The sequence below is a fragment of the Carettochelys insculpta genome, chromosome 29 (genome assembly GCF_033958435.1).
Source record: "Carettochelys insculpta isolate YL-2023 chromosome 29, ASM3395843v1, whole genome shotgun sequence".
Lineage (NCBI taxonomy): Eukaryota > Metazoa > Chordata > Testudines > Carettochelyidae > Carettochelys > Carettochelys insculpta.
The window spans coordinates 13506655-13528480 of NC_134165.1; the positions used below are offsets into that span (position 1 = coordinate 13506655).

At 56.5% G+C, this 21826-nt stretch overlaps 1 protein-coding gene across 1 annotated transcript; it reads right to left on the bottom strand.

Annotated features, from left to right (window-relative positions):
- Window positions 1-460: 460 nt before the first annotated feature.
- On the bottom strand, window positions 461-20736 carry TSPAN31 (tetraspanin 31). Its single transcript, XM_074979436.1, has 6 exons — window positions 20533-20736; window positions 11313-11480; window positions 7868-7948; window positions 3470-3619; window positions 2955-3068; window positions 461-2800 (listed from the first exon to the last, which is right to left on the bottom strand). The coding sequence occupies exons 1-6, from the start codon at window positions 20593-20595 to the stop codon at window positions 2726-2728; spliced, it is 651 nt and encodes a 216-aa protein (XP_074835537.1). The 5' UTR covers window positions 20596-20736; the 3' UTR covers window positions 461-2725.
- Window positions 20737-21826: the final 1090 nt, after the last annotated feature.

The following is a 21826-nucleotide window of genomic DNA, read 5'->3' on the forward strand; positions in this document are numbered from 1 at the left end:
ACGTACGCAGCCGTGCCGCTGACCCTGGGCAGTTGAAGATCGCACCGGTGCCAGCGTGGGTATAGCCCTCAGTTCCCAGAGGCGAGCTGTTCTCTCCCCGCTCTGATTGCCAAGGGCTATTTGCAGCCCCGGAGCCATCATGCAGGGAAGTGCTGGCTGGGCTGCACTGGGTGACTGTAGCTGGCAGTCCTGACCCAGGAGTTTCACCTGCCGCGGGTGCGTTACCTGAGAGTTGAAATTGCTGCCACAGCCCCTCGCCCACTGCCCAGCTGCTGGGTTGGGAAATCCCAGCGCTCGCCCTGCAGCTGCCCTGGGAGCGGCTTCGTTTGACTGAGTGCCCAGCCGAAGGGGAAGGGGTGCTCCTCCTGTTCCTGCTTTCTGCCCTCCTGGGGGGCTGTCGCTGTGCTTAGTGCCAGGCAAGGAGAGCGCCAGCCTGTCCGTGACGCCGCAGAGCCAGAGGTCACTGAATGACGTTTATTGACTGATGACTAACAAGGGAACTCGGATACACACGACAGTAAACGAGCTGTGTGCAGGTTCCAGCTGCTCCACCGGACGCGGATACGTGGGGCCGGTTCAGTTCGGCTCGGCTCCCCCGGCCCAGCAGGCGGCTGCGGAGAGGCTCCAACCTCCGGCTGCTCGTCTGAACGCGAGTGGCTGGGAGCAGCTTCTTTGCTAGTGCCGCAGCTGAGTTCTGCTGGGAGCTGCCCACGAGCGGTGCTGGGGACGCGCCCCCTGCACCCGCGAGCCCAGCGCAAGAGCCAAACCCCTGGGACCACTGCCCGCAGCTGTCACGCTGGAGACCTCCTGGCCCCTGTGCTGTTCGCATACCAGCTGGGGCAGGTGCCGCAGGCAGGACTGGGGGCTGTTGACTTCCCCAGCGGGTGAAGGATGTGCTGTCTCCATCACTGGGAGGCAGATTCCCGCTACTGGAAACCCGCCCCCGCCGTGCACTTAACACAGCCTCTCCCCGAGCAGTGGGCGCGGTAATGGGCACTGGGTTCCCTGCAGGAGCTAACTGGTAAAGGACAGAGGCGGGGGGCGGGGTGGCCTTTAATGGGTGCAGGCCAGGCCCTGGCGCGCTGCGGGAAAAGGGAAAACGCCTTCTACTCACACAAGAGCTGTAGGGTTTCCGGCTAGCCCTGTAAATAAATAGCATGCAGCCCAGCCGGGCTCTACCCACGGGGACGGGGGGATTAAAACTATCCAGTGTTGGATGAGGCCTGTGCTTTACTGAGGACACCTGGCCCTTTGGGGGGGTGGGGGGCTACCCAGCTCTGGCTGGGCCCTCTACTGCATGCAGGGGGGAGGGAGGGACAGCCGGCACCTCATACTACTCTGTGCCCTGAGGCAGTCTGAGTCCAGCGCCAAGGCTAGGGACCCACCCTGCCCGGTCCGAGGGGACCTCGCCCAGCCTTTGGGGGCCTTGTCTGTGGCGCAGCGAGCCCGGGGGCTGGCTTGTGCCACGTCACGGCTGGCGGAGGAGATTCTCCATGCAGGTGGAGGGGAGACGCTGGTGCTCTCTGGCCTTGACCTGTGCAGCCCAGTGGGGGTGGAAGGAATCCTGGCTCTAGTCCCAGCTGAACCTGGCTGCCCAGCCCCACAAGCTTGTGCGGCGCTCAGCACCAGCTGCCCACGCAATGGGCTCTAACCTCTGCCCCCCTGGCCAGGGGCCGGCCCAGAGAGATGCCAGCCCGGCTGCAGCAGACAGGGAATCACCCTGGAGAGACCCCCTAGGCCAGGAATCCAGGCAGGGGCAGCTACTTTGCACCACACTGAGCCCTTGGCACCACAGAGGACCCCAGCTTGGCTGAGTCTCGCTGGTTAGGCAGGCAGCTGGTCCCCGCTGTCCTGGGGTGGTTGTGGGGGAAGCCACGGACACAGGCCAGAGGTTTTGAAAGCTGGTGCAAGGCCCCTCAGGGGAGGGGGAGCAAATGGGAGCAGGAGCAGCTGCCTGAAAGGCTACGGCCCAGCCCTTGGGATCCGCCCTCTTCGCAGGCAAAAGATGCCACGTTCCCTGCGACACACCAGCCTGCTGGGATCTGGTGGACATCCCCTGCCCCTGTCCACAGGAACACCTTCAGGGCACTTGGCTCAGTGAGAGGCTGCAACGTCTTCTCTTGCATCCTTAAAAATCAGACACCAAACCTCTGCCCCACCGCAGCCGCTGAAGGAGCAAAACTCACTTCCTGGCTCTTGCTTCGTTGTCTCCAAGCCCCGCAGGTCCCGCTCTTTGCTGGGTCGGTGTGGCTCTGGCCCAGTTAGCTTCCACCAGGGAACCCTGGAGTTCGTTCCCACCCAGACTGTCCGGGTAGGTGTCGGCGGGGGTGACGCTCCTCTAGGCGCCCGGCTTCGTGCGGGGGAGAGAGCCAGAGCAGAGCACTAGCGACAGCTCAGCAGCTTCATGCAAGTTCCTGACAGGTGTGTCCAGCCCTCAGCCTGGGCGCTCCCTGCAGGAGAATGGCAGCCCCCTGGCAGCGGGGGCTCCACCCAGCGCCGCTCCCACCATCCACGTCCGCGCTCTGCCTCCGTGTGTCATTTGCCAAAGGCGTCATGTCAAGGATGGAGCCGCACGGCCGCTCTTCCACCTGATCAGCGCTTTGGTAACTCGGCAACGGCCGGGGGGGAGGAAGGGACCGGCGTTCCTTCCCTTCTGGGCAGGGGAGACGGATTCTCTGGGCCAAGGGACGAGACACTAAGGAGGGAGGGGCAGGGGCTGGCTGGTCTATAAGAAGGCACTGGGATTGGCTCTGGGGTCTTTCTGGTTTCTGTAGCGCATGGCTAGTAACACTCCCAGGATCTAGGAGAAGAGAGATGGGGAAGGGGGATTAGGTGTGATAGGGACACCTGGGTCGCAGGCTGCAGGCCCCCCCCCCCCCCCCGCCCCGCTGACCCAAGAAGCTGCTAAGGGCCATCGTGGGAGCAGTTCCCTGGGGCTGCCCTGGCTCAGTTACCTCCGTGAAGCTGAAGAAAAGGCCGACTCCCCCGAGGATTTTCAGGGCCTCGTCCGCATGCTTCAGCATCTTCTCCCCACACCAGGAACAGCTGGTTGTGTTGGCCTTACACATCTGTGAGGCAGAGAAAACATGCGCTCACTCCACCCTCCCGGGCAGGGCAGTGCTAGGGGGAGCTGAACTGTCCCCCTGCGACCTAGCCAGGAGAGCGAGGCGCAGGCAAGGGCGATGGGCGTGAATGGGATTTGCTCTCCTGCTGGGGATGGACCCAATCCTCCGCCAGCCCCCGTGCATGTATGCCCAGCCAGGACTTCTCGCTGCAATCGGTGCTGCTGGCAGGCGCCAGACATACAGGCCCAGAGCCTGAACGCCTCGACAGCTGAGAGCGGAGTTCACGCTCCAGGCAGACCTGGCCCTGCCCTGCGTGCTGTGCACCCCCAGATCTCATCCTGCTGGGGGTGAATGCCCACGTGGCCCTGGAGAGCAGGGAAGCTTTGCCCCTTCCCGGGACTCACAGCCGTGCAGGCGTCGTAGTCGGTCTGGAAGGCGTGAATGGCGGCCGGCTCGCTGGTGTCATTCAGCAACCCGCAGCAGTTCAGTTTCTCCTCCAGCTGGTTGCGGGTGGTGGCGCTCATGATGTTCCAGGCGGCGATGAAGAGACGCTCCTGTGGGCAGAGGACAGAGCCCCCAGGGTCACCCTGTGAAGGGTGCAGCCAGCAGGTGCCCTCTGGTGCCACAGCTGCAGCCTGTAACTGACCAGCCTGCAATGCTTTCCTGCGGCCACTACAGGACAGCCAGAGGTTTCTCCCCTGGGTCCCACTTCAGAGTATCAGGGCTGGGGACCCGCTGTACATGGAGAAGTGCAAGAGGGAGTCCTAGGAAGGGACCCAGCCCCCCTAGCAGAGACAAGGCAGGACCCGCCTCTCCCTCAAGGTGCTGGGGGATGATGGTGGGGGTTGTTGCGAATAGCCGGGCTTCGTAAGACAGCACAACAACCGCCAACATCCCCCAGCAAGGGGCACTGGTCCAACGGACGGACAGACGGACGGAGCGAGGCCAGACTGAAGGACTCGTCGCTATAATGCAAGAGCTGGGCTGCGAGCTGGCCTGGGACGAGACATCAGGGAACCAAAACTGGGTGTGTCAGAAACGAGGGTGGTGGCTGACGGGTGGACAAGAGGAGGAGGGGAGGGGCTGCTCCACCCACCGCTCCCTGGAAAGAGAATCCCAGGAGGAAAATCGGCCACTGGGGCATCATCACTGCTCCAGGGATCCCAGCCCTGCCGCAAGCCGATCCCGAGAAATGTCCTGGCCAGGCAGACTCCAGAACATATCACCGCCTTCCTCAGGGGCCAGTGGGGACCAGCCCCAGCCCATCTCAGCCAACGCCTCCCTCCCTGCAGGGCTGGTCTGACCCTTCTGGGCCCCAGGGACCGGCTTGCTGCCTTGCTAAGCTGCGTCAGGGAGATCCCAGAGCAGCTCTACTGCCTGAGCCGGTTGGTGAGGGAGGCTGGTCCGAGACTGGCACACATGGGCGGGTGCTTCTGCAAACTCTTCTCAGCAGAAGGGAAAGGGAACAAGGGCCAGAGCCAGCATGAGACTAGCTGGACTGGGTCTGACTGAAGGCCCACCTAGCCCAGGGTCCTGTCTTCTAACAGCAGCCAATCCAGGTGCCCCAGAGGGAGTGACCAGAACAGGGAATGATCCCTCCTGGTGCCAGTTCCCGACAGAGGCCTGGGCACCATTCCTACCCCTCCTAGCTAACAGCTGTCGGGGACCTGGCCTCTAGCTCTTTATTGGACCCTGCTGAAGTCCTGGTCTCCACCACATCCTCCGGCTGGGAGTTCCACAGGTGACTGCATGGTGCATGAAGAACTACTCCCTTTTGGTTGTTTTAAGCCTGCTACCTGCTGGGTCTCTAAAGAAGATGGAGAGAGGCTGTTCGCAGTGGGGACAGATGGCAGAACAAGGAGCGATGGGCTGACGTTACAGAAGGAGAGGTGTAGGTTGGATAATAGAAAATACTCCTTCCCCAGGAGGGTGGTGAAACACTGGACTGTTACTGAGAGAGGTGGTGGAATCTCCGTAAGAACATAAGAGCGGCCATACTGGGTCAGACCAAAGGTCCATCCAGCCCAGTATTCCGTCTGCCGACAGTGGCCAATGCCAGGTGCCCCAGAGAAGGAGAACGGAAGACAACGATCAAGTGATTTATCTCCTGCCATCCATCTCCTGCCCCCGTACTGAAGGCCAGGGCACCATACTTTACCCCTGGCTAATAGCCATTTATGGACCTAACCTGCAAAAATTTATCGAGCTCTTTTTTGAACCCTAATAGAGTCCTGGCCTTCACAGCCTCCTCCGGCAAGGAGTTCCACAGGTTGACTGTGCGCTGTGTGAAGAAAAATTTCCTTTTATTAGTTTTGAACCTATTACCCATCAATTTCATTTCGTGTCCCCTAGTTCTTGTATTATGGGAAAAGTTTTTTAAGTCCCGCCTTGACAAAGTCCTGGCTGGGATGATTTGGTTGGGGTTGACCCTGCTTTGGGCAGGGGGCTGGACTAGATGACCTCCTGAGGTCCCTTCCAGCCCTAGGATTCTAGGAAAGCCTCCCACTTTACTTTATGGGCCAAAGGCTTGAGCTGTTCTTCCTTCTCATTTTTAACCAAAAGGAATTTAATAGTGTTTGCCATGGAAGCTGGCTCAGGTCCCACATACCCAGCCCCAGGCCTTCTTTAGCATCAGTTAACGTTGGACAGTGACAGGGTTATGCTGACACCTTTTGCACATATAAAACAACAGGTCCTTACAGCCCCAGGCCCAGATCCTGCTCCCTCTGTTCACACTGGGGGCTGGACCTCAGACTGCCATGGGCACAGCCCCTGACCCCTGTGCTGCAGCAAACCAGGCTGCTCATTGAATTCTTTCCTGATGAATCATGGGCAAATGCGGGTGGCTGGGGCCACCGCGATATGGCATCAGAGGACTACCGGCTCTTGCGTGGTGTCAGCCTACAACCGCACTACAGCGTGCTGGAGGGAGCGGGTGAGATGTGGCACTGAGGCCACCTTGTGACCTTACTGGAGTCTAAGACGAACATGCAAAATGCTATTGCAACCACTCTGGGGCCAGGTCAGGCGCCTACTGAATGCTGGTGAGTCGCTGCATCTGTTCACGCTGCTCCTACGTCCGGATCATTTTTATATGCGGCGGCGTAACTACAGCGGGGGCTCAACAGTTGAGGGGGGTTTCCATGTTGGGAGAACCCTCACGAATGTTGAATTTTGGGAATACGGCTCCTGGCTGCCGGCACTCCTGCCTGGGGTCCCAGGGAAAGCAGCCGCTCGGCCACTTGCAAATAACTGAATTTGCAAACATTAATTTTGTGAATCTTGAGACCTTACTGTATTGGCTCTGGGCTGGTATGTGCAATTTTAGTTTCTGGGAGGCCCTAAGAAGAGGTGTAACGCCTACTGGGACGTGTTCCTAGTCAGGCGAAGCCGCACTTGACAGAGAAAGGACCTTAGGAGATTTCAATTAACATCTGAGGAGTTTGGCTGTCAAGAGGTAACTGACCAGGGATAAAAAGGACTTGACCAGGTGACCTGCTCACATGACAGGCTCCATCTCCAATCAGAGCGGGAGGAACAATGGAATTCCCCCCGGCAGGGCAAGGATCTTGTTTTCAAGCTAACTCATTGCTTCAAGAGCAACTCTGCTATGAGCCCACAAGGATCACTCACCCATCCTAACAAAGGATGTGCTCCAACCAGCTGTAAGGTAGCAGCCTGTTCCACCACTGCTGCAGCCTGCATCAAGACCTTTGTGAGCGATGGGTGTAGTGTAATCTGATTGCTTGAACCCTTTTACTCTCAACCTCATCTTCCTTCTTATTACTAAACCTTTAGAGTCTAAAGGCCAGGCCCAGGGTGCTCTTTTAGATCAGATCCGGGAAGGTGGCTGGTCCTTTGGGAGTGGAAGAATCTGTTCAGATTTGGTTTTCTTAACCTCCCAGCTGCATAAGGAGGAGACGGGTTGGGGCACAAAAGAAGCAGGAGTGTCTGAGACAATTGCTGGTGTGACTTCCTGCTGGCCAGTGTAGTGACAGAAGCGGTCTGGGTGACTGGTTTGGTGCTTTATAGTGGAAGGCCCCCAGTCTAGGGCTGTAAATAGACCTATTTTAAGCAGGCAACTCACTTAACAGATAGTTGCAGTAAGCAACTTTCTTCGCCTGGCTTCACCCCACCTCCTCGTGTCCAATGTAGCTGATGCATCAGTTTCCATTTTATGTTTCTTTCTGTTAAATTCTCAGCACGTCAGCTTTACTTTTCTCAGAATTTCCAGAGCTGAAGAAGTGGGTCTGTCCCACGAAAGCTCATCTCTTAATGAATTAGTTTGTTAGTCTTTAAAGGTGGTACAGGACAGATTTTTTGTTGTTGTTCTGTTTTAAGCAACTGGCCAGGATTCAGCTCTCAGCTGTAAAGCCTCCACTCGGACAGACCCAGCCAACTTGCGTTAAAGCACCACCACTTCCCACTAAAGGGCTGGGCGGTACAAGTTGGGTCCGCTCTGAGATACAGCCCACGTGGTACCCAAGTCAACTCTGCAGTGAAGACATGCCTGTTGCAGCAGAGGCTGGGATCGCATGGGGGCAGGCCCCAATTCCATAGGGGACAGCTGAGAGCCATGGGTGTTTAATACGTAACTAGCCATATCAGGCAAAGGATCTGCCTCACCCTCAAGGGCCCAGCAAGACATCTACCTAGCCCAGAGCATGGTGGGAAAATCTGCAGCCAGCCAGTCACCCACCACCTTCGGCCTCACTGATTGGAAGCCAAAGAGGCAGCTGCCAGGGGCCCCGCGAGAGATTCTGAAGCCAGCGTGGCTGAGGGAAGGTCAGGGGCTGACTCACCTGTCTGCTCCGATTCAGGGCCAAGCATGAGCAAGAAACTCCCAGCTGGAAGAGAAAGACCAGGCCTAAAATGACCATGTACTGAAGGTGAGGCCCCGTTAAGGAAAACGGAGGACATGGCAGCATCCCTCTCCCAGATCTCCGTCCCAACCCCTTCCCTGGCTGGAGCAGGGCAGGGAGAGCAAGAAGCAACCATCCATGCTGCCGCAGTGAAGTCCCTGGCACCGGTCCTAACCTTTGCCTGGCTCTAGTGCTCACCCTTCAGAGCCCCTCATTAGCTTGCAGGGGTTAGATAGGAGGTGGAAGATCAACACCTGGCTGTCCTGTGTTGCAACCATTCCCTTGGCTCGCGCCACGAGCCGACCCCCTGAGCACGCTGGGAATGCTCCTTTCTGCCCCAGACCACCTCTTGGCTGGACTTCAGCGGGGAGGCTGGTAAAGACGCAGGTTGGCCAGACGGTTCTGGGGTGGGTTTAAAAGTACCAAGGGGAGCACTGGAGAGCAGAGGCTGGGGCTTTATGAACAGCCACTCCCTGCAGCTAATTGGGACCAACTGGCAGTACTAGTCCACCATCCATTTTAGTCTGGAGTTACAGCGACAGGGTGTTCCCCAGAGCAGGGCTGCGGTTCTCTCCTGCAGACAAGCCGGGGGGTGGGGGCTGGCTTAGCTCCATCAGCCTGGTAGGAAACATGAGAGCCCAGGAGGTGAAGTGACTTGTCTCAGATCAGCCCCTGGGTTTCTGATTACACAAAGGCAGAGAGGAGCTGGGAGGGGAGCTCAGAAGCCCTCATCTGCAGCGTGCTGCTCTAACCGCTGGTTCAGAAGCCAGGCTGGGAGCACCCCCGGAGCAAAGATTTCCTTTTCTTGCAAGGACCCTGCAGCTAGGAGAAAAAGGCCAACTTCCTCCAGCCCACCAGTGGCAGCAGGAAAATTAAGGCCATTTAGATGTAGACAATTAACCACGGGCAACTCCCCTCCTTTTCTGCCCACCCCCCAAATACAGAGCTCTGAACTTATATTAGCAGCTGAGTCAGAGAAGGCGATAGACAAAGATCAGCAGCCTCAGCTTGTTGGCGCTGCAGAGACCTTGGCCACACTGCTTTCCTGGGCAAGGCCCAGGCCCAGCAGAGCCACCCCTTGAAACATGTGCATGGAGGAGAAAACACATCTTCCTCTCCCCCTCACTACCATCTGACCCTCCTCTTTCCCTCTCCCCCAGCAGCCTGACTGCCCAGCCCAGGTTTGGAGGACAGTTATTTGAGATCGTGCCCAGCAGGTGGAATAAATTTTATGTGCACCAAGGCATGTTAAGCTGTGCACCACCCATCCCTCTCCTGGATGGTTGCCAGCCTGGGACCCTAGGGATCTTCCACACTGTGCTAGGCAGGGTGCAAACAGAACAAAGAGCCAACCCCAGCGCACCCAAAATCCAGCCTAGGTGCCCCCCCCAAAGAGGTGCAGTCCAGTCATTCTGACAAATGCTCGAGGACCCACTGTTTACACCTGCCAGCAATAAGCAATCTGGCACAACTACATCCAGACTAGGGCCAAAAAAAAAAAAAAAAAATAGTGCTCCTGCCTTCCCGACATTGTTCTGCTCATACCCCAGCCCCTCAGGGCCAGATTGTCTCCTTGGAGCCTTCATCCCCTCTGGTGCCTTGGGAGCCTTCACCCCCCGCCTGCGCAGTCAGCAAAAGCGGCCAGAGTTCCTGTCTCCCTTGCTGAGGTCCTCAACTCTGCGACAAGCATCAGCCAGCTCAGCTGAACACTGGGTTGCTTTCTCAAAAGTCAAGGCTTCAAGCAAAGCTGTGGTTTCCTCTTCGCATCACTTCCCTTCCCTGAAATCAGCCCATTTACAGGTGCCCCATCAGCTCCGCCTGGCCTGGTTTGGGTCTCCCCAAAGTGGAAACAGGTTTTGTCTCAGCCTGGAGCAGGGCATCTCCCTAGGTCCCTTCCGGCAAGTGCCAGCAGCAGCAGCCAACAACCAGCACCCACTGCGAGCATGCCCCAGTGATGGGACAGGGTGGGCCGTGGAAGAGCACATTCGAAGCGTGGTCCTTGCCTCCGCAGTGGCACGACAGCTGCGGGGAGATGAACCACACCCCGGCCTGCGAGGAGCAGAACAGTAGCTGCACAGCAGCCTGGCTGCGGCGGGAGGGGGCAACGTGCTCCAGGGTTTCTTCCCAGCTGGAAGAGCAGGGTTTGAACACACCCCCTCCAAGTTCCCCAGACCCTGCTTTCCCCCAGCGCACATGAGGGGAGAGGTTATAACAGGTCCACAGGACTCCCACTGCCAAGGGCATCGAACAAGAGCCTCTCTTACAGCTGCCACGCTCACCCCGAGAGGCCCTTTGCCCACAGCAGCGGGCAGGGCCCCGCTTGGATGGAGCGGCCTGGAGGAACGCGTAGCAGAAGATCCCCTTGCTCGGAGATGTCAGCCTCCTTTTCTCCCCGCACAGAACACGGCTGGAGCGTGACGGAGACCAGCCTTCCCAGCCAGCAGAGATTCAGGTGCTGCCCAGCTGACTAGCTGAGCATCCACTGTCTGGGTGCCTAGGGGCAGCGCACATAAAATTTATTCTGCCCCGGGTGAGAAAAACTAGAGGACACATTGAGACTCGCATGCCGTTGCCCATGTGAATGTGCCCAGCCCGCCCCCACCCCGTTTCTAAGCACACTGCTCTCCCCCTTGGTGGGGTCCCCCACCACCCAGTCTCAAGCACTTTGGCTGGGGAGAATCCACCAGCACCACCACCAGCCTTGCTCAGATTAGCCCAGCACATTCATTTCCTGCCCCACCAATCCCCTCTGGCACCCCCCCACCTCTTCCTGCCAGCCTCCACCCCCGCTTTGGAAAGAACAGGCACGTCACTCACATTCGCAGCATCACGTGCTGCTATCTGAGCCGGGGTGCAGGGGGAAGGGAAGGCATAGAGCTAAAGAAAGACCGTACCACCACTTCATAGAGGGTGAGCACCAGCCTGAGCTGTGACATGGCCCGGGCCAGAGATTCCCCACCCTAAAAAGTTACTCATGTTGCCAGAAGGGAGCGTCTGGCATTTCTGGTAGAAGCTGCTGCTTTGTCAGCATGACTGAGACACCAACTAGGAGGCTCTGAAGGGCCCACACTCCAGCCTCGTGGGCCGGTTCCCCATGGTTCCTGATGCCAGCCAGAGCGCGCGGCAGGAATGGCTAGGCTTTCGGCCACCTTTAGCCCGGCTCCCAGAGGCGGCGGCAGACAGCTGTCTACACTAGGGCTCCCTCTGCTGGAACTGGCTGGAGATGGCAGCCGGGAGAGCTTAAGTGGGAGGTGTGGCTGAGCCCCAAGGTTATGCAGGCACACAGCAGCTGGGGCTCTGGAGCCCTTCTGCTGCCGCAGAGAACTGTGGGTGCAAGGGCCGAGGGGTGGGGTGGCCCTGTCCCCCAGGCAGCCAGGAAGGATACAAAGAAGAGCATCACTTGGTGGTGATGGATGGCCCCGATGAGGCCCACGATGGCGATGAGCAGCAGGAAGACGCCCACGGCGATGACTCCTCCGATGATGTGGATGCTGGAGACAATGCCGAAGCTTTTGCCCCAGGCAGCCACTCCGATCAGCAGCAACCCGACCAGCTGGAACACAAGAGGAGCGCGTCAGCTCTGGGATGTGGGGGGAGGGTACTTCCCCCACTCTGCCCAGCACGGCCGTCCCCCGTCACCTCGGCAGGCGCATCATCTCCTGCACAGCGGGAGCAGGGCTCCCTCGAGGTCCCAGGCCCAGGGGATGGGCAGCGTATGTGAGCCAAATGGACGGCCAGGAGCTTGTCATGTATGTTGTGTGAGCTGTAAGTGGGAGGCCGGATGGTCACATGGACGGCACGTGGGATGGGGCAGCTGGTTCTATTCCCCTCCCTGCGCGACACCTTTCCCCTCCCGTGCCTCAGTTTCCCCATCTGTAAAACAGGGCTAATGGAAAGCGCTTCAAGACCTGCCCTTTGTTGGTTTTAAAATGCTACTGTCCCTGTCCTGGACTGGGCTTAAAAACATTTCAGCTGAGCCTTGCCTTTCCCACCACTTAACTGGCAATGAACCTTCCCTGCTGCCTCAGTTTACTGACCTGCACAGCCCAACTGATTGAAACTCAAGCAAGGAAAGTTAAGCGTGGGCCAAAGCGCCAGCTAGCTTGGGGCCTGGTTTTGTGACTTTCCCCCTCTCCTGTTTTTATTCTAAGCTTCTGGTCCAACCCCTTTGGCTTCCCTACCATTAACCATTGTTTATTCCAGTCCCTCGCCCCCACCCCACCCAGCAGGCCCTCCCCCCTTCCTTTCATGCCAAGATCCAAGCTCACATTCCCACCCACCCACGCCTGCAATTAGCTGGCTTCTTAATCACCAATTTCAAGAGATCAAATGTTGAAAAGACGGACGCCAGCTTCAATTGTGCACCTTTGGGGTTGTGGGAAGTCTCTGCCCATTTTACATGCTCCACTGTTGCGCTTCGGTATCTCTAATCTATTAGATCTACTTCAGGAAGCCAGTGAGTACCAGACTAGGCTGGACTGATGTCCCATTGCCACTCTGACAGCAGCTGGCACATTCCAGAGGCAAGGGCAAGAAACCCCCAGTGTGCGGATGAAGAATAATCACTCCCCTGCTCTCTGTTAGAGCGCGGAGCACGAGGGTTAACATCCCTTCCATAGCGTGTTAGCATTAGTTAAAACTTGGGGTTTCCCGTTACCTGCAGAAAATGGTCCGATCCCTTTTGTAACGTGCTATGTGTGTGGCCCCAACAGCTTCCAGGCTCTAATGACGTGCCTTGTATGCTGGTTCTGAGTTTGCCACCTTTTAATCAGGTGGCTTCTGACCACAAGTGGCTTATTATTCTTCATGCTTCAAAGTGAGGAGGACACGTATTTTTCACAACATTCATGTTAACCGTGACTTTCTTTAAGAGTGTGGTAGATGCCCCTTTTCATCTCCTATACCGGGGTGGGCAGTAAGCAGCTCACGGGTCCGTGACGAGCTGCTGCCGTTAGTCCCTGTCCAGTCGCCAAATGTTTTATTTACCTGCATGTCTGCAGATATGGCTGTCTGCTGTTCCTTTTGGTCACCGATTGCCACTCAGCCATTGGGAGCTGCAGGAGGTGATGTGCTGGTCCATGCTGTTTCCAGCAGCTCCCATTGACCGGGAGAAGCAAATGGCAGCCAATGGGAGTTGCGAGCAGTCACACCTGTGGATGTGCAGGTAAACAAAGCAACTGGTGGCCTGTCAGGGGCTATCGCTTATGAACTGCATCCAGGCCACTTCTGACTAAGGGAGAAACTGGCTAGTCCTTCCCCTCCGTCACCCTTGTTGATAAAAAGCATGCACCCCTTTAAACTGGTTTCCAAGGTCAGTTTACATTGCTCAGTTCCTTACCAACTTGAGCGGCCTCCGACCAGGCCAACCAAACTGAGTTCAGAGCACCCTGGGGACCCGCACAGGCTTCCCAAACCCAGTCAGAGGGGCACCTTTGTGCATTTGCTCCTTCCCGGTCAGCCAAACAGTAACAAGATCGCACAATGCAAGGGGCAGTGGTGAGCCAACACAGCCAACAGCTTCAGAGTTTAACCAAGCAGCTGTTCAGCTTGTATACATTAATACGAGCAGGTCAGTAGTAAGATCAGACATTAGCACAGGCTGCTTCTCTTGCAATTTATCCTGCATTACGTCATCCCTCACAGGTTCTCAGAGCCCAAACGTCTACACTGCAATTTTATAGCCCCTGGCAAGCCCAATTCAACTGCAGAAGTGCCATGGTTCTTCTACTGCAGCACAGACATATGCTAAAATTTCTTGTGGTCACATTATCAGGTGATATTCTGGCCCCAAGGATGTTGGTGGTAGCTTGACTTATTGGACAAGCCAGACTGCCTCTATGCAACAGAGTATGTGGACACAAATCAGACCTCAAGAATGGTAACATATAAACCAGTGGGAGAACACAGTTTAGCCTCCCTGGACATAGACTTAAAAAAAAAAGTTGCCCTCCTCAAGCAAAAACGGCGCCTGTTTTTTCAAGCAAAGCAAAACCGCTGAGTTGGAATTCATATGCAAATTTAATATGTCCTGTGGCACCTTACAGACTAACATTTTTGGAGCATAAGCTTTTGTGGGCAAAGATCTGATGAAGTGGGTCTTGCCCACGAAAATTTATGCTCCAAAAAAACGTATAAGGTGCCACAGGACTTCTTGTTGTTTTTGTGGTTACCGCCTAACCCTCTGACACCCGATATGCAAATCTGACACCATCAGAATGGGTCGGAATAGGGCTCGGGGAAAGGCTTTTGTTATAGGAGTTATTTCCCACTTTAGGTATTCTCACCTTTTTATCCACATCCACCCTGATTGAATTGGCTCCGACATAACACTCCAGTCTTTAACAAGCAGTCCTGTAACACCTTGGAGACTAGCACACTGAAATAGATTTGTTAGTATTAAGATGTTACAGGACTGCTTGTTATTTAAGAAGCTACAGGCTAGCAGGGCTCCCTCTCTGAGTCTACTCTCGCCTTTGTATCCCTAGTGTCGGTTTCTTTCACTTCACGCACAGCAAGGGAGTTCCAACTCAAGCTAAAACCATAACAAAATTGTTCATTGGTAACTTGCTGTCTCTGCAGATACAGACACACAGCTACCTCTGAAATCGGCCTTCACCCCACCTGGGCTGTGAACAATTCGTTTCCCTAGTGCCAGAGGTTTGAATCCCAACCTGGCTGATAGTCCGAGATCATGCGTGGACCTTTCAGACCAGTCTTGTGTGCTCTGTACACATGCATTCAACAGCCCTTAGAGTTTAAGTTTTCCTCAACTGCCTCAGAAAGAAGCTTCTCTGCACCAGCAGGCTGCATGGGGGCAGTTCACTGTGAGGTTTCAACATCCCCGTGCCTGTCCCCCAAACAAGCAGGCTGCATTTCAGCAATTAGGCAGCTCTTAAATGACAGTCTATGAGCATTTTAGACCCTTGCCGCTCCTAAGATCTCCTCCCAGCTTTCTGCTCCTCCTTTGCCAGCACAGAGCATCTTAGCCACTACAGACAGCTATCTGGCAGTGAGACAGTACTTGACGTTACCCCTTCAGATAGCTTGGTGCAGAATACAGAGTTTTGGGTTAGGGATGTTGACTGTTAGGGGGCCAGAGCAGCCCTCCATGGGCAGAGGGCTGCTCCAGCCAAGCTAAAGTAGCCCCTGTTCATGGTGGTTCAACTGAGGAGGGAGCATGGCTCAGAAGGAAGGAGGTGCGGCTGGGGAGGCCACTCCATTCCAACTGGGCTGCTCAGGCTGAAGCATCCTCAGCCACAACATGCCTGGGACCACCAAGGACAGGGGCTGCTCTGGCTGTGCCAGAGTGTCTGCCACCCACAGCAGCGCCGTGGGCAGGGATGCTCCAGGCGGGCCAGAGCAGCCTCCCCAGCAGCCCCCACTCCTCCACCCATTTAATGGGTAGACTAATCAAACGTGATTCCACATCCCTATTGGGCTGGCCCGTGCATCTCCGAACTCCCTTGTGTTTCGGGGAGATTCTCGCCCTAGCGCCAGCTCCTGCAGAGCCCAGGTGGGTTTTTGAGTCGGTGCAGAAGTTCAGCAGGGTTTCACTAACAAATGCAGCTGGAGACCACAGGGCTGCCCTGAAAACAAGAAAATGCTGCTGCTGGTGTTTGTCACTCCAGACGCCTTCACGCTGGGCAGGTGAGGGGGACTGGGGAAAGAGGAGCAGAAGCCTTCCTAACCTGGGCAGTGGTCTAGCACCCCGAGGATAGGGGTGGGTGGGTGGTGATGACACAGGAGCACTGGGATCTCTCCTCCCTTCTTTAACACAGCAACATGCTGGGTTCCTGTGCAGAAAGGCGGCAGCTGTGCGGGACTCCGAGACAAAGGAAACAGACCATATTTCCCCGGGTGACCACAGCAAGTTTCCACCAGCCCCGGGTCCATTTCCTGCCAGCTTGCGTTTCACTCCCTGCTTAGGGCATTCCACCTCCTTTGTCCCTATCAGATGAGGGCTGGGCCCTCTCCCCAGCCCACTCTGGTTTCTGGCCTCCCCTCCTGGCTCTATTTAAAGCAGACAGGCCCACAGAGCAGACAGGCCATAATGGGCCCTTCCTATTGCGGTTGCTTTCATTCAGACCAAGTTAATGGAGATGACGAATTCCTCCTGTCAGCAGTGGGCACATCGCAGCAGCTTGAAGACAAGCTATGCTACAGGCCAGGGTTGTGGGCCATGAGGACTCGTTCCAACACAGTCAGCTGCTGAGTGCCTCATCCCTCGTGGGACATGCTACTGGGTCAGACTGGTAGCACTGTGTACTGGTAGAGCAACAGACAACTGGGCCCCAGTGCAGTTTAACTGGGCAGAGCCAAGCTATCCAGAAAAGGCAGCTCATTGATGAGCAGGCTCAATTGCTCACGACAAAGGAAGGCATCAACAACCGCATTGGCAGCTCTCCCGCTGCTGGTCTGCCTGGTTTCCAACCCCCCTCTTGTTGCACAATATCTGTGTGTGTGTGTGTGTGTGTGTGTGTGTGTGTGTGTGTGTGTGTGTGTGTGTGTGTGTGTGTGTGTGTCTCTCTCTCTCTCTCTCTCTCTCTCTCTCTCTCTCTCACACACTGGATGTGTATGTGACAGGCTGAGCAGCTCACAGCCGCTAAGAATGACCCCCTGCTGTCTAATCTCAGCTGGCAGGTAACCTCTCTGTCCCTGAACAAAGAGCAGGGAGGAGCCCCGCTGGGTTTTGAATGGGAGGTGGCAGTTGGAAGCTGGGGGGAAGAGTTGGAAGGAACTAGCCTGTGCTCAGGGGAGGCTAGACCCCACATGGGGCACCCCTCAGACTCCTACGCCCAGGATGGATTGGAATGACTGTCTCTGCCACCGCGCCGTGTCTCTGCCAACTAATAAACTTCCTGTTTTACCTACTGAGTGACAGTCACTCCTGCCCGCAGATGGGGTGCAGACCCTGGGGACCCCGAATCCTGTTTCTCACACACACACACACACACACACACACACACACTTACTTTCTACCTGCATTCACTCAATCTGCCCTGCTGGTTCCTACCTGCTGCTCAGTGAAGAGGGCATCGGTCAAACCCAGCAACCGGCAGAGAAAGCTTAGCGCAAGACAAGAATCTCTACTATTGGCACTTGGTTCAGCAACCAGCTGTGAGCCTTGTGAGGCCTTGAGAAACCATTGCAGGACTGAAGAGAAAAAAAAAAAAAACTGGGGCCCTGATCCATGAAGGCACTAGGGCACCTAAGTCTGGGAGCAGGGTGCCCATCTCTCAACTTTATATACCATTGCAATCTGCACTTGGTGGCTACATCTCTCTACAGACGACACCTAAACTCCCCCAGCCCTCAAGTCTTTGCAGCAGATGTTGCCAAGGTGACCGTTTCTGCTCCTGAACATGCAGGCCTGGGAGCCTAAGAAAGATCCAGCAAGCAGAGGAAGATGGATATTTGCTTATCTTCCTTCTAGGGCCCAACTCAGGAACCGTGTTCGAGGCTGCCTACAGAACAGGAGCCCATTTAAAATCTGGCTCAAGGAGGAGAGGGAAGCGGCAGCAACATACTGTATTCCTGCTTTTGGTTAGCACACACAATGGGGTGAGGGAGACCCAGGTTGGACCCCCCCACCCCCATCTACTGAAGGGGTGAGAAGATTTGAATTCCCATCTCCCACCTCCCAGGAAAGTATTAACCACCGAGTTACAGGATATTCTCCCTCCGCTTTCTGAAGTAGTGGACGAGACCAGGGCAGGTCTTTGCTACCCCAGATGATCCACCACTCAGGGTCAATCTTCCGGGGCTCAAATCCACACGTCTAGCAGCGATGTGCGAGATCTGCCACAAGATGTGAGTAAGGGAAGTCAACAGGAGAAACTGTCAGACTTCCCCTGTGTAGAAATCCAAGTTCGTCTAGCGCAAATACACAATTCTAGCCATGCCAACTGCACCAACAGTGACGTATCTGCGGCCGACTTTTAGTCCGGTGTAGACACAGGCTAGGTCTCCCCCCACGGAGGTGGAACCCCAAACACAGACTATAGAATCGCTCACACACTGACCTGGGGACACCCCACATATTTAAGCATAAAGAAAAGGGGGAAAGGCTGCGGGACACCACATCAGAATACCCCTTAGCTCCACAGTCAGAGCACGTAGAGGTGGGAGATCCTTGTTCTAGACTTCTTCCCTCAGACAGAAGGGGGCACTAGCTCTCACGTCCCAGGAAAGTGCTCTAACCACTGGGCATAACAGGGACACAACCACTTCACTTTTTCTCCCAGAAGACAGACCATCTAGCCCCAGGAAAGTTCACCCACTGGGGATTGCTACCAAGGGCTAGTGCCTCCCTCCAGCCCAGGCTTGGGCAGTTGTCCCAGAGAGGCAGGACTTAACACAGGCCATATCCTGGGCCCCTCCCTTAGGCTGGGAGCTGTCTGAGCTACCCAAACATGCTGGGTTTTGTGGGTCAAACATAAGGCACCTCTCTACCCTCTTCATTCCACAGGGAGCCTGGGCACCTGTTTTATGTTCTGTGGATTGCCATGTGGTTCCTGAGATTTTCTAGACACTGCCATGGAGCATCTCAACATGGATCCAACCCTCCATTATCAACCTTATTGTAATTGCTGGGCCACTCTGCTTATTCCCAGGTTCTTGGTTTGAGCGACTCCCCGCATGGTTAGCGCATGATGTTCTCATTGGTGCCACACTCAGCACTCGGAGATCCTGATCCAGGGCCAAGGCTCTCAGGTTACCCCAATGCAGCTGACGGCAGAAAATCCGTGCTGGCAACAGGATATCATCCAAGGCTACAGATACTGACAAGCCATACCAATTTCCTTTATGCCAGCACACTCCATATTGCTAGAGATTTTCAAGAAAAGGCTCCAACAGCCTGAGGAGATGCATGCCAATTACATGGGTGGGGCCCCGGGCTAACAAAATTAGAAGAGGATCCCACAGAGTCAAGAGGATGCTGCTACACAGGCACAGAAATTATCTGCACTTGAGTAACACCCTCCAGCAGAACAAATTAGATTACTGGAGTGTCCAACTCAGATTTGCAATGCCAGCAAGCTGAAACCAGCTGTCAATGGCGTGGGATTCCTATTACAGCAAGATATGATGAAACTTAGGGAAGTTTCACTTCCTCCTTGCAAAGATACAATGGCCAATGAACAAATTTTAAGCCTGGCCTACACTAGGCTTTCTACACTGGTATAGCTACTTCTCTTGGAGTGTGAAAAAGCCCAATCTAACACCTGATGAAGACATCACTAAATCAGTGGATGAATTCTTCCATTGATCTAGCTCTTATAGTGATGACGCAGGTAACTTCTAAACCGAAATACTCCGCTTCTGTGCAGATGTACCCTTCCTGGTGCACATGAGCCTGCATTATAAAGGCACCTCAAAGCACTAAACTGAAGTGATTTAAGACTGCAGCTTTAGACACAACGTGGGGTACCTTGTTTTCAGCCTATTCAACAAGAAAACCGCCACCTCTCAACTCCGGGCAGCTCACGAACCCTGCTGGCTTGGGCTGCAATGCAGACGGGTTGCTTCTCAGCCATTTGAGACACTTGGGTAACTGTTTCTACTAGAAAGTTTTGTCACTTGAATTACATCAGTATAACTAAAGCTGCTAACCCACCTGGAGTGGAGACAGTTACAGCAGGATGCAGAGCTTACACAGATGGTTTACTTTGGTTCAGGAAGGAAGGCAAGCAACACCAAAATCAGGCCCTTTTGACCGATGAGGGAAGTTATGCACTTGGGCTTATACCTTTAAAGAATCACACCCTTCAGTGTTAGGCCAATGAGGCCTGGTCTAAAGGTGGATAAACATCATTGATTGAAAACGCTCCGAAGAGGCGCATACGCTACAGTCTGGGATCAGTCAGATTTCTCGATATAGACCAGTTGCCTCTAGCAACCACAGGTCATTAGCTGCTGAGCGGGCAGCAGGCTGCTGGCTCAGGCAGGCGTATATGGGATGCCAGTGCTCTGTGGTCCATCCCCAGCTTGTCAGAGGTCAGAGACCTGGACTTTGGCACTGCCACCTGTTTCTGTGGCAGGGGGGGTGTCTCCTCCCTCGAAGCCAAGAGGGGCACAAGCAAGTCCTCTCCTGGAGCTCTGGGCTAGGGAAGAGGCCAAGTCAGCTGCCCTAGGTATTAAGTGCCTCTCTGGGGCCCAAAGCAGCTATAGCCTCAGCGGAGAGGCCACACACCCATGCAGGATGTCCCGTCTTAAGGGTTGCAGGCCCCCCCCCCACACACACACAAAGGAGGGGGGAGCCCCCACTCCTCCCTCCCAACCCCCCCCACACACAGGAGGGGGGGGGCCCCCGCTCCTCCCTCCCAACCCCCCCCCCCACACACACACAGGAGGGGGGGGCCCCCGCTCCTCCCTCCCAACCCCCCCCCCACACACACAGGAGGGGGGAGCCCCCGCTCCTCCCTCCCAACCCCCCCCCCCACACACAGGAGGGGGGAGCCCCCGCTCCTCCCTCCCAACCCCACCCCACACACACACAAAGGAGGGGGGAGCCCCCGCTCCTCCCTCCCAACCCCCCCCACACAAAGGGGGGGGCCCCGCTCCCGTCCTGGAGGTCCCCGGCTCCACGGAGGTCCCGCGCTCACCACGTAGACCACATTGAGGGCGCAGAGCGCGTTGCGGGAGCAGGCGAAGCCGCCGCACACCATCGTCCCGGGCGGAGGCAACCGGTCGCAGGCTCCGGGGACAGCGCAGGCGGGGGGGCGCCCCTCCTGGCCCTTTAAATCCCAGCCCCAGGCCCAGCGCCTCACTGCGCCTGCGCGCCGGGCCCGGCCGCCCCGCCGCCTCGCGCCTGCGCAGCGATCCGGGGACGTCGGCTCCGCCCCGTCCCTCGCGCGCATGCGCCGCCGCCCGGGCGTTCTTCAGCCGGGCGACCTCCTTTTGCTGCGCCTGCGCAGCTCTCTGGCGCGGCGGCCGCGTGCGGTCTTGTCCGGCCCAGCGCCCACCCACGGCGCCTGCGTAGCCCTCTCACCTCCCGCGCTCGCGGGCCGCGGCTGTCCCTTCTCAGAGCGCCTGCGCAGGGGGCGGAGGCCAGGGGTGGGGGGCAGAGTGTCAGTCGCTCGAGGCTGCGCATGTGCGATCGGACCAGCACGCGCTTGAGGGTCTTGTGTGGGAAGGGCCCGGATGTAGGGGACCTGGCCGTGGAGCTGGAGTGTGGGGTCCTCGCGGCCCCCGGGTTTCCCTCCACTGTGCCGTAGTGTTCACGGGGTCGTGTCCCTCGTACACCCGTGTGCTGTTCCCTCGTGCACATTTGTGCAAAGCCCATCGTGCTATGCCTGGTCCACACTTGTGCAAAGCCCCTCGTGCTACCTAGTGCCATGCCGGGGTGCCCACTTGTGCCAAGCCCGTCGCGCACCATGGCCTGGTGCCCACTTGTGCCAAGCCTGTCGTGCTGCCTGTGCCCTGATGCCCACTTGTGCACCCTAGTGCCATACCCTGGAGCCCCTTGTACTCCCTGTGTCCTTGTGCCATGCCCCTTGTGCTCTCTAGTGCTGTGCCCTGGTGCCCTCATGCTCCCTAGTGCCCCCAGTGCCTTCATTTCTCCCATGCACAGTGCTTTGTACCTATGTGTCCTCGTCTTCCCTGGTGCTCCTCATTCCTTGGTGCCCCCATGGGCTGTGCCCTGCTACTACCCTGGTTCCCAGCACCCCCATTACTGTCGGGGGGCCCCCTGCCTGCATCTTGGTGCCCCTGAATGTTATGGCCTATGGCCCCTCTGTGTCCTTGTGCTCTGCATGACCTCAAGTCCCGCATGCCCTGGGCCCCTGGTAGTACCATGCCTTGGGGCCTCCTCGTGCTGTGTCCTGGGGCCCTCACATGCTGTGCTGGGGGCCTCCCTGCATCCTGGTGCTCTGCCCTTACGCCTCCTTTTGCCCTTAT

Excerpts from the sequence above, each read along its gene's own strand:
- TSPAN31 (XM_074979436.1), bottom strand. The coding sequence starts at position 20,595 with ATGGTGTGCGGCGGCTTCGCCTGCTCCCGCAACGCGCTCTGCGCCCTC. Across the intron at positions 3,069-3,469 it reads ACTACGACGCCTGCACGGCT|ATGTGTAAGGCCAACACAAC; the intron begins GTGAGTCCCGGG and ends TCTGCCTCACAG. Across the intron at positions 2,801-2,954 it reads TTTTCTTCAGCTTCACGGAG|ATCCTGGGAGTGTTACTAGC; the intron begins GTAACTGAGCCA and ends CTCTTCTCCTAG.